This window comes from Pteropus alecto, unplaced genomic scaffold (assembly GCF_000325575.1).
Source record: "Pteropus alecto unplaced genomic scaffold, ASM32557v1 scaffold164, whole genome shotgun sequence".
NCBI classification, from domain to species: domain Eukaryota; kingdom Metazoa; phylum Chordata; class Mammalia; order Chiroptera; family Pteropodidae; genus Pteropus; species Pteropus alecto.
Window position 1 is genome coordinate 22,302,092 of NW_006439568.1, and position 12,071 is coordinate 22,314,162.

A 12,071-nucleotide genomic window follows, 5' to 3' on the forward strand; every position below is an offset into this window, starting at 1 on the left:
GGAGAAGAGATGAATGAGATACAGAACAGTGAACTGGGAGCTCAGAAGACAATTTTTGTTGAAGGCGCATCCTGAGGGAGGAGGAAGCTCTGATTCCAGCCCTCACTTGGAATTTCACAAGGTTTCCGGCTTATAAGAGAGTCTCGGAATTTTAAATTTAAAAAAGATCTTTAGAGAGAATTTATTTGAGCCTTCACTTTCGCAGCTAAGAAAGCTGCTTTCCAGAGAGCGGATGGCTTGTCCAAAATCACAAAGCCAGTGAGTGGCAAAGCCCATCCAGAAGCCAGGCTTCCTGCTGCCTGTGTGGTATTTTCCCCGCTGCCTCATACAGTCTTCCTGAGAGGTCAGGGCTTTTCATGGTTTTAAGAAATTCCCACAGTTGCCTGAAGGAGAGTCTGGGTTGAAAAAAGGGACACTCCTCAGCTGCAGGGAGAGAGGGCCCTCCCCTTCTCTCCAGGAGACTGAGACAAATGAGGAGCTCACTGTGATGCTGGTGTTGCCACTGCTGCTGCTGGCTACTGTCATTTCCTAAATGCTTAGATTTTGTAAAGTATCTCATTTAATCTTCACAAAAAACCTACAAAGAACATGTAATTATGTACATTTTCAGATGAGGAAAGCCCTAACTTAACATCTCAGGAAGCCCTAGGGTGGAGAGAAGCAGAAGAATGATCAGGTCACATGCTGATTCTCTTGTCAAAGCTTCACCTACAATGCAAACATTTGTAACTTCTATTTGGTACTTCCTATCACCTACTTATCAATACTTCATTGGACCAAGATAAAATTCCATTATTCTGACATTCCTATAAATATTGCAATGTATTGTAAGCTTAGAGAATAAGACTTTCATCCTATTTTATTGTTCTAATGTAATTTTTAGGAGCTGAAAGTAAGGGATAACAATAAATGAAGACAAAGGTAAAGAAAGATAATACTTTCCCATATGATAGTTTCAATGGCATAAAACAACAGCACACCACTTAGCACATTGTTTTTAAGTTGTTTTAAAGTATCTCCTTTTTCTCTAAATTTGTTCATTTTAATAGTATAAAGAATGGAATAAAAAATCTTTGGATTTATTTTCCACATATTCTGCCTTTGAGATGTTAACATAAATGTTGTTACATTTTCACATTTACTCTTCTTCTGGACACAGAGCTCAACACTCCCAGGTCCATGGCTCAGATGAGGCCCAGTCTTTTGTCCACATGGCAGCCTGCGGGACAGATGCTCTTTTCCCCAAGTCCCGGGAGCCAGCGGTCAGGACGGCTTCCCTGACAGAAAGGCTTCGGGTTAGCGCGTGCGCTAGAGGAGGGGCTGCGGCCTCTGGGCAGTCGGGGGCAGGCAGCACTCAGCCCGCAGTGTCGGGACCTGCTGCTTTGTAGGGTTTCTGCTCATTCATTAATTACCGTGGAAGTACTGACTGTGACATTCATGGTTTTAATTAAAACATCAACAAATGAATTTCTCTTCACTTATATTGCTGTTAGCTTTTTATTTGTTCTAGGCTTAAAAAGTTGACCCTATTTACTATACTTCCTCAAAACTTCACACATACCAATATGAATTGCTTACCTCCTTTCCAGAATGGGGTTTGGAGACAGATAACTGTGGTTTATAAAATATTTGATATGGTGTATTATTGATTATTGTAGTCTTGTCTTCAATCTGAATAATTTGTATACCTTGCTGTACCATGGAGGAGATGCAGAACTGACATAACTGCAAGACGATTGAGGAAAGAGTAATTGTTAAAATCTTATAAAGCATATGAAAATCTCTTGATTATTTGTAAAAGATCATTTTACCTATTGCTTTGCCCAGGATAGTATCAAATTTACCTTTTGTTCCAGAGTACTTAATAGAGTCCCTTTTCAGTGTCAAAAATGTCCTGATCCCTAAAAAGAGCCCCTATTTACAACAGGGTACTTTAGCTAACCAGTTACGTTTGCTGCTACTGCATAGCAACAGATAGAGACGTGTTTTCAAGTTATTTAACCAGTTCCTTCACAGATGCCACTCATCTTTTTCAGCATAAAGAATTCAATTAAACATTCCTCCTCTTCCTCCTCATATACATCACAGCAGCTACCTCACTGAAGGCCTATCATGGACCAAGGGGAGTTCTGAGAACTTTGATGATGATGATGATGATGAAGAAAACATAAATGACTGACCCTCATATATTGCCTGCTTGTGGTCCACTCGTTTTAAGTATTTCATGTGTATTAACTCACAGCATCTGCACAACACCTACAGGATGTAGCTGCTATTATCCCCATTTTATAGAAGAGGAAAAATAGGCACAAAGAGGCTAAGTAACTTGCCTAGGAACACAAATATAAAGAGGGTCTAGTTGGGGCTGGAAACCATGCAGTGTGGTTCTGTGTGTCACCTCATTACCTTGCCGTGTTATACAAGGAAATGATGCTCAGGGAAGGTATTATTTGTCTAAAGATATTCATCTAGCAAGTGGTAATATCAGGACATCAGTTCTCAAAGTGTAGTCTGGGGACCTTTGGAGGGGATATTTTTGAGATCCTTTTGGGGGTTCTAAAAGTCAAAACTATTTTTACAATAATGCTAAGATGCTATTTGTCTTTTTCATTCTAATTCTCTCATGAGTATACAGTGCTGTTTTCCAGAGGTTGTATGACATATGGTGTCACTGCTTTCATGACTAATGGAATGTATGTATACTCTTGTGTTTTAAATTTTTTTCTTTTCACTTCTAATTTGATAAATATCAATTTGATAAATATCAATAGATATAACCCATTTAAACAAAAGATTTTTGGAGGTCCTCAATAATTTTTAAGAGTATAAAGGGGTCCTGGGAATGAAGAGTTTGAGAATCACTACTAAAAAATGAGACAGAAATATATGTATTTTCCAACCGTTCATTCCTTTGTTTGTTCGTTCGTTCATTCATTCATTCGTTCATTCATTCAAAGATTTATTCAGTAGTTGCTGTGGCTACTTTGTGAGATGCTGGAGGTATTGGGTATTTGACTGTATATCCTAACATTTTTTCCAGGTTTTGATGGTAGTTATCAACTTACAATGATTCAACTTTGGGTGATTCACGCTTACAGCTCTTTGCCATTTATACCCCTGTTACAGTATTTTGGCCGGCAGAGCATAAACATGTGTTGCCCAGACAACTTTGAGGAAATGGATACCAGCCTTGAATACTGAAGAAAGACCAACTTTTGTGTCAGAGAAATTTATTTTTAAAAAGTCACCAAAGTGACCCTAACTTTTCTCAAGAGGCTCTTCAAAGATGCCTGTCAAAATTTATCTTTTCCCCAGAGAAAGGTCATTCTGAATTATACTACTCTGATGAAATATCCCTTCTTTTTCTGATTTGGGACAGCTAAAATAATGAAGATATTACTGAGTGCAGCATGAGACCTCTAAATGGTACAGTCTGATAGTGTACTTCCATGCATACAGTTTAATGTGATTCGTTACTATATCATTCAGCTTAATTCATTTTCATGGACTTTAGGATTTATGCTGAAAAGCATACATGTGTGTTTAATTAATAACTGATTAAGTAGTTTTGTGCATTCATATCTTTAAAAACATGGGTACCTGTTCCCCTGGTTTCAGAACACAACTCCCTCTCATAACGTTTGGTTCTATGGGAAAATCAGAATTGACTCTCATCATCTGCTCACGGTGCCCTTTCCAGGAATATACCTTTGTTGCAGGAGCCTCTGCCCTTTCACTCAGCGCTCAGAATGTTAGCAACTCTACTTCCTGCTCTAAAGAAAGGAGGCCAAGTACAATTTGTGGGTATCTTGGAGTAAGTTCATTTTCCCCCCACATACAATAAATCAAATGACTGCTGAGTGTTCTGAACTAGAGCAGTTATTGGATAAATTATGTGACACAGCTTTTATCACTGGTAAAGGAAAAAAAAAACAACCCTGTAAAACCATGTGTTTCACTATTATAAATTGTCCACAACAAGTAATACCAAAAAGAGATTAACAAAAAAGAAAGGGGTAGATTTACTTTAATCAGGTTAAGGGGATGGCATGCTATTTCCCCTGAGCAACACAGGCTTTGATCTTACCTTCTGATGTCCTGGGAAGGCACCGAGTCTTATTTCAGCATCAACAAACCCTTCTTCATCCAATGATACAACTTCACCATTACCTCCATCTTTCCACTTTGGAGATGTCAGGTTATGAACCAGTTTAATTGCTACTGACTTGTGCACAGTATTTGTATTTGCCCAGTATATTCCAATTTGAAAAGCTTCCTGGAAAAATAATGCCTCAATTATAAAGTATTTTTCTTAACTTTGATATTTTTACTTCTATTCACAGAAATTTTTTTATATTATATAATATGTCTATTCAGGCAACCAAGTCCCTTTATGTTTTCTTTCTTTTATTTTTCTTCTTTTGTAATGGCAGCATACATTTTATTTCATATCCTGATGTTTTATTTGATTTATGATAGAATTCATATTTATGAAAGGGGAGGGGGAACCAAATCCAAACTGTAACTACTCTATAAATACCAAAGGCTTAAAAACTGAAGGTTTCATTTCATTTGACAAAAGAATGATATGCAACATTAGGTCCATGTAGTCAACATTCCAATTCCATAAGGTAACATCATCTGATTATTGAAAAAAAGGGAAAAATGCAATTGAATAAAGATGTTTATGAAATGGAGCTAAAAAAAAAACTCTCAAATTGTTCTCTATCAGGAAAACATTTTATTTAGGAGTTCCTTATATTCTATTTTCTTACAGATTAATGTGCTTTTTAAAAATGAGCTAGCCTTATCAAGAAAATTCTCATGTGATGGAATATAAAATCTTCCTACGAAATTTTGTTTTGCAACTAGGCTTTCCCCAAGTGATGACTCCACGCTGCTGTTGTCAACAACCAGATGGGCATCAAAAGTATGGACAGTCAAGTCCACTTATCAAGGAAAAGAAGCCCTGATGAAAATGGTTGCTCGGAAATCCCAGATTCTTACCCGTCTTACAGATCTCTGTAAGAATGACAAAAATATCTAGGGGGCAGGTAAGCACAGACTGTGTCCTTAATGTATTTAGAGAAGGCCAATTCTAATGCTTGTCAAATATCCCGTCCACAATGGAAATGAGAATGTAACTAGTACAAGATATCAAATTTAATCAAGCATAGATACAAATCAAGCATAGATACTGCTGATGGGTAAAAAAGGACATCTGAAATGTCTTTGAATCAAAGAACATTCCATATCCCTTACATATGTATCTAAAAGGACAGTTTCCCACAACTGATTCAACCTCAGAATGCAAACTCAGAATAAAAGCTAGTTGTTGAAAGAAAAGAATTCATATTAGTTAAAAAAAAAAACTTACAGTACCTGAAAATTAGGAGGGATAATAATTTTGCCAGCAGGAACCTGTAGAACAATCTTCTCTCCTTCAAACAGCCAGAGGTCCCACTTGGATTGATTGATAAGCAGGGCCCAGGGTAGAAGTTCTATCAACAAGGTTCTAACATATGGCTTCCAGACTGACAGCTTCACTTGCATTGGGCTATCCCACTGACTCAGCTGTTCATTCCTGTTCCAAATACCACATCCAACAGACTCAGTGAAATACAATGACTTTGGTATTCATGAAATATGATTAAGGATCCCAGACAAATATGACCCCCCTCTTCATATCAGAGTCATACAGTGCTGAATTTGCATAATTTACATCGAGGAGATAGAAAATTTTCTAGATTATGAGTAAAGCAGTCTACGAAACATATCTATGCAATGATGAAGGGTCAGAATCTGACAGATACATGCAAATATCTTCTTTTTTTAAAACACCTTTTTTGGTATTTAACATTTTTGTGAATAGCCATTTATTACTTAATATTGAAAAATGTTTGTAGAAAAATATTGCTGGAGAACATTACCTGTCAGAATCCTTTTTATTATAGGGCCACATGGGTTGAAGAGACTTTTCCGGCCCGTAGAATTCGTCAAGGATCTGACTAACTGTGCCTCCAGGGTGTATCTTAGTGGCTATTTGCTTAATGAGGGATGTTGAGATAGGAACAGCATAATGTGAAGGATCATCTTCTTCTCTGGGAAATGGAAAGAAAAAACAAGAATAAGTATCAGATTTCTAAAGTGGTCTACAATTTATTGAAGAAATCTAACTATGAATGTATTACAGTCCAATAGGTTTTTGTGAGACTTTTGGTGATTTAAGGATGACACATTGTTTGCATGATCCAGGCCCTGACTTTTCCTCTTATGACCCCCTTCCCTGACCATGCTTGGGTAAGATCTCTATTTCTCTTCTTCCGTGAGAGAAATTATGTGTCAATTAAATTTTTTGATGATCCCTCTTATTTCTAAGCTTAATGAAAGAGGCTGAATTTAATTTAAAATTACAGAAGAGAATAAGAGAATACGAGGCTGGGCAATTTAAAAATAACATTCTCATACCAAAAAACTCTATCTTCCTTCCTCCTCGATAGTATAAGGCTACTTTTTTACTGAATTTCTCTTAAGAAAATATAAATATTTTTCCAGTACCTTGCTTGAAATGTTAGGTGATGTACAAGGTCAGGTTCTATGTTTTGCAGTGGTTTTTCCTGCCCCTTTCCTGGAATAACTTGTGTTTCACTCAATCCCAGACTCCTTTTCTCCAAATGTATGATAATGGGGTCTGGGAGATGACTCCTCATGATAAAGAGAGGGCTGAACACAATCTATAAAAATAAAAGGACAGAAGAACTTTCATATTTGCTTTGTTGCAGTATTCCAGCTGTTTGATGCTGAAACAAACTTGTAATAAATCTCTTCTCCGGGTCATTCTGACCTTAATTTATTTCAGAACAGGAAAGGTCAGAGTCATACACCATAATTTAAGATTGGAAGGTACTCACTATTCGTTGTTGCACTTGAGAGTTGGGTTCTAAAGTCAAAACTGTGCACCAGACATAAATAATGGAACTGTTTGAAGATGGCACCTGCACATGAGATAGGAGAGGGTCCTATTAAATACTAGTTCACTAATTAATCAAAATAAGGCACAGGCATAATGCTGGTTTGGAGGATTAAGGAGTTTAAAGTTATAGAAAAAAGCCATAAAGGAGAATAACTAAGTAAAACCAGACTTCATTATGGCACAAAGTGAATATGCAGAAAGTGAATGGGGCCAATTCTTTCCATAAAGATGGAGGAATTTGTATGAAGAGGGACTGATATAAGACTGAGTGGGAGAATGAAAGAGGATTTGTCCTTTAAGATAATGAAAGTGATAATGGTGGAAGATGAGGAAGAGATAAAAAAGCAACAGATCATTACAAAAATTCTTAGGTGGGGAGGACACCCCTCCCCCAAAGCCCTGGTGCATCAGAATCTTTTTCAAGCTACAACTTGCCTCCATCTGGGACGGGGGAGCATCCTGGCTGTAAGAAATCCTGGAACGGATACAAATGTGTTGTTGTGGGATAGGGAGGAAACAGTTTAAGGAGTAATATTCAAAGCCTCTTTATATTACTTCAGATCTCCCCTCCTTTGTCTATATCACTTTTTAATAAAAAGTGCTATATTGAAGAAAGAGCATAATGAGAAATTTTTCATTTCAAAGCTGCTCCATTCTATATTGAACTACTATTCATACCTGAATGACAATGCTGTACTCAGGGGCCTTGGAGTCCAGGCACACGTCTCTTGACCAGTCTTCATCTCCTTTGGCCTTCACACACAACTCTGTCAGTTCACTGTTTTCTAGGATGTACGAAGGCAATTTCTGTTTGGCTGTGAGGCAGTCAAAATGTTCTCGAACCACAGCTTGTCCATCTTGACCGATGTAATGCTGAACGACTTTTAGTTCTATGCTTTGAGACAAGTAACTACAGATGATCTGTCTTCCACAGATGATAATCTAAAAGACAAAAATTAAATAAGTCATCATCAATTCAGATCTCATGAATTCGAAATATGTATCGTTCAGAGTAAATTATGTGGATTTTTATGGCAAGAAAATGAAGTCATTAGCTTATTCAGAGAGTACAAGAAGAAAAAGAGGCTTGGAGAGAGGGGATTTTGCTTTGGTCATACTGAGTTTGCAGCATTCAAAAGACAAACACATAGGCAGAAATACCAGCCATGTGCTTGAGAGTGAAGATGAGGCTGGAGATCAGACTTGTGCAATAAAAGCCCTGCAAATGTAGGCAGAAGAGAGTTTACGTAGAAAAGAGGGTAGAAGCTCTACCCAGCAACTGACCAATACTTTAGGGACCAATACTCAGGGTGAGAAGCCAGAAAAGGTGCTGAGAAGAAGGAGTGAAGGAGTGTGGCAGTGAATCAGAAGAAAGCAGCGCTGCTGAAGCCACAAGAGAAGAGACTGACCAAGAGGTGGCGGTCAATGGTATCAAATAATGCAGCAGTCCAAAAGGACAAAGATCACAAAGAAGACTTCAGCCCTTGTAGCTGACAGGTCAACTGTGATCAATCTATTCCCTAAAGCTGGTTTCCAAGGGTTTATTGTACACTTATACATTAAGTGATCTCTGTATAAACTGGTAATACAAACGCTTTTAACTCAGATGCTTAATTATATTTTATTTTATTCAGGTTTTTCCTATAGTATAGAAGCATGCACCTTTATAAAACACACAGATTTAGCATTAAACCCATTGATTATCCAACTTTTCATTCAGCTAAGAGAATAGTTCATAATAGGCATTGAAAAATGTCTCTTAAATTGGTTGAAATGGAAAAAATATGTAAAATTTACAGAATCCTTCTGTAAGATGAATATTCACCATGATGGATGCAAATTGGACTTTTATATCTGGATTTCCTTATTCATGATATTTTTCAGATTATAAAATATAGCAATAACTAATGTACATATAGTATATTCATAGGTCTATGCATGTGATGGTTAATTTTATGTGTCATTTTGAATGGGGGGGGGCGAGATTAGCAGTTGAACTGGGAGACTGAGCAAAGCGACTGCCCTTCTTAATGTGCCTGGGCCTCGTCCAATCGGAATAAAATGAGGAACCTGAGTAAAAGGGAACTTCTGTCTGATTGCTTGAGCTGGACGTTGGTCTTTGCCTGGCCTTTGGTACTGAGTGAAGTAGCAGCTCTTCTTGGGTTTCTAGCCTGTGGACTTTAGGACTGGAACTAGATGCTGGCTCTTTTGGGTCTCTAATTGCAGATCATAGATCTTGAGGTTTCTCAACCTCCATAACGTGTGAGCCAATTATCATAAATCTCTCCCGCTCCTTCTCCACATGCATAAACACACGTTTGTTATGTACAAACACACACATCCTACTGGTTCTGTTTCTTTGAAGAACCCTGACTAATACAAAGCATTTTCCTAAGTTAACTCATAATCTCACAGCAAGCTTATAAAATAGGTGCTACAATGACTCCTTGTCTTAACAAGGAGAAAATGGAGTCACAGAGATGTTGAACAACTTGTCCACTATTATCCAGACTGGCCCAGAATCTGTGTCGATAATCAACCTGACAGTCTGTCTCTCATAAAATTAACACTTACTAATTAAGAAAACTTAGAAACTATAAAAAAAGAGACTAAAATCTGCCCGTCATAATGTACATGTGGCAGACACCACTGGTTTTGTCCCGAGTAGCTGGTTCCTCCTTCTCCTTTGCTATTAAAAACACTGATTGGTTTAGGTCTCAAAAAACAGCTAAGTACTCAGGTAAGGCATGCAGTCTCCATGTCCCCTGGAGGCTGTATCATAAGGGTATAAACTAATCCTGGTAATTCCTTTTGCCACTGATTAGTTTAGGGGTGAACATGGGACTCTATTTTGGCTAATAATATGAAAAGGAAAGATTACTAAAAGGCTCTGGGAAAGATTTTATTCCTTGATAAAAAGAGAAACAATTAGAGAAGAAAAGCCCTTCTTTTCTGTCATGAAAAGAATTAGGAGAGTGTGTGTATGTGTGTATGTATATATATATAGATATATAGATATAGATATCTCTCTCTCTATATATAGATATATAGATATATAGAGAGATAGATATGTATGCACCTTTTGTAGCCATCTTGAAACCAGGAAGGCAAACTTAAGAGGATGGCAGGGAAGAAGATGCAGGGTTGAGCTGCTTAATTAACCAACACTACCTGCTTTCTTCCTTGTTATGTAGATAACAAATGTAAAACAGGAACTCTAATAGTATCTGCCTCATTATCTTGCTAGGAAGATGAAAAAGCCTATCTTGTAACTTTAAACTGAAAGCATACTAATTGATACATTTTCCTGTCATTAAGAATACTTTATAACCATCATTTTAACAAGAACTGTTATTTATACAAACATGAATAGCTATTTATGAATGACCTATTTTTTACCCAAAACAAGCCTGCTAGATTGATAGACCAAAACTTAAGCATCATTGTTGTTTCAACTTGTATTATTTGAATAGTGAATTTTAACATTTTGTTAAACATTTATTTTCCAACTATCTATTCCTTTGGATTTTCTTTAGAAAGAACACATCTGTAAAAACCAGGCTGTGCTTAACTCTTACATTTCTTCTAGATATTCTGGCCATCACAATTTCTTAAAACAATGTTTTCACAGTAATGAACATAAAACTCAACTGAACTCAGTCCTAAATTAGCAGTCAAGCTTTTCTTTAACAATATGCTAGGGGTTACTAGATACTCATGATAATTCTTATGATGCCATAGCATTGCCTAACTTTAAATAAATGTTTGAAAGCTCTGCGGCAGTATTTAACTCTGTTCTTGCTCTGGACGAGCCGTTCCTGGCAACGTATGCACATTGCTCCTGCTTCAGAGCCTTGGGCCCCGTGAGATTTAGGAGAGAATTCTGCTGTCTCTCAGAGAAACCACAGAATCTCTGCAACCATCTGGGGCTCACTTTGTTTAAAGACAGAGATCTTCTTGGTGGGTTTTTATAGTTTCATTTTCAACTAAAAAGCCTGTTAAATAGGCTTTCAAATGTGATAAAAAGAAAATCTTTAAAAGTGGCCAGGGAGGGAAAGCTACTTAGATGAAGGGAAATCCAAAATGGCTGCTCCTCACGGTGGGGCACTCTGCGCTGCTCCCGCACAGCAGGGTCTGCTCTTCCTCAAAGTGGCAACACTTACGACGCCTTTGTTTTGAAAATTATGGTTAGAATTTCAAGATTAATTTATCAGTTGAAGACAGCTACTTAATTTTTTTAATGTAGGATTTCTCTTTAATACACGCTTCCAGGTTTCACACTAATTCCCCTCTTTCCCCAAAGCCACAAAGATATGTACTGAAGATTTCCACATATGATTTTACTTAGCAGGTTTCAGAACTCTTATTAGATCAGTGCCAAGAAGAATAGTGATATTAAAGAATAACTCTAGAGCACCAGATGCACTGGAAAATGATATCTTAACCATGATTAGAAGTGTATGTATAAAGATACAAACATACATACACACACTCATATGTACATTTAAGATTCAGAATGGTAAAGCTTTCCTCAATAAAAGGATGGGAAACACGGAAGCGAATATGTTTACATGACTAGTTGTATATTGCACAAAGTTACTGAGACATTTTATGTGGTCAATTTTCATTCAGCTGGGGAAATAGGGGTACAGGAAAGGCAGTGTATCGATAACCAAAAGACACTGTTCAAACGAGCTTCAGCCATTTCCCATTATCCAGGAGCTGGACACTCTCACCTCAAATGGGGCTCGGTGATTAGGCAGCTGTGGTTTATTACAAATTCCTAAGACCAGGTAGGGTAGAAGGAAAGAAGCTCTAAGACCAGGTGGGGTAGAAGGAAAGAAACTCTTCTGGAAGTTTGGTTCATACCTTCCTTCCTAACCTAACTAATTGAGGAAATCCTGTGTCTCCGGTGTACCTTAACTAGAGCTAACCTGAATGTTAGTTAATCTACCCTGATGATAAAAAATTAGATCCAATTGAAAAAGTCATTGTAAATTTGTGTGTGTGTGAGTGAGAGAGTGAGAGAGTGAGAGAGTGAGTAAGTGTGTGTGTGTGTGTGTGTGTGTGTGTGTTCGCGTGCGTGTGTGCTGGGGGA

The 12,071-nt window shown here is 37.5% G+C and overlaps 1 protein-coding gene across 1 annotated transcript in view; it reads right to left on the reverse strand.

The window, feature by feature from the left end:
• The window catches only part of VPS13B (vacuolar protein sorting 13 homolog B), a gene marked incomplete at its 3' end in the record, with an annotated part of 647,903 nt that overhangs the window by 639 nt on the left and 635,193 nt on the right, over positions 1–12,071 (reverse strand). Inside the window, exons 45-51 of the mRNA XM_025050073.1 lie at positions 7,652–7,915; positions 6,912–6,995; positions 6,559–6,734; positions 5,931–6,101; positions 5,383–5,584; positions 4,088–4,276; positions 1,579–1,725 (exon numbers count right to left, since the gene is read on the reverse strand). Coding sequence (XP_024905841.1) covers positions 1,579–1,725; positions 4,088–4,276; positions 5,383–5,584; positions 5,931–6,101; positions 6,559–6,734; positions 6,912–6,995; positions 7,652–7,915 — 1,233 coding nt within the window. The remainder of the gene's footprint in view (positions 1–1,578; positions 1,726–4,087; positions 4,277–5,382; positions 5,585–5,930; positions 6,102–6,558; positions 6,735–6,911; positions 6,996–7,651; positions 7,916–12,071) is intronic.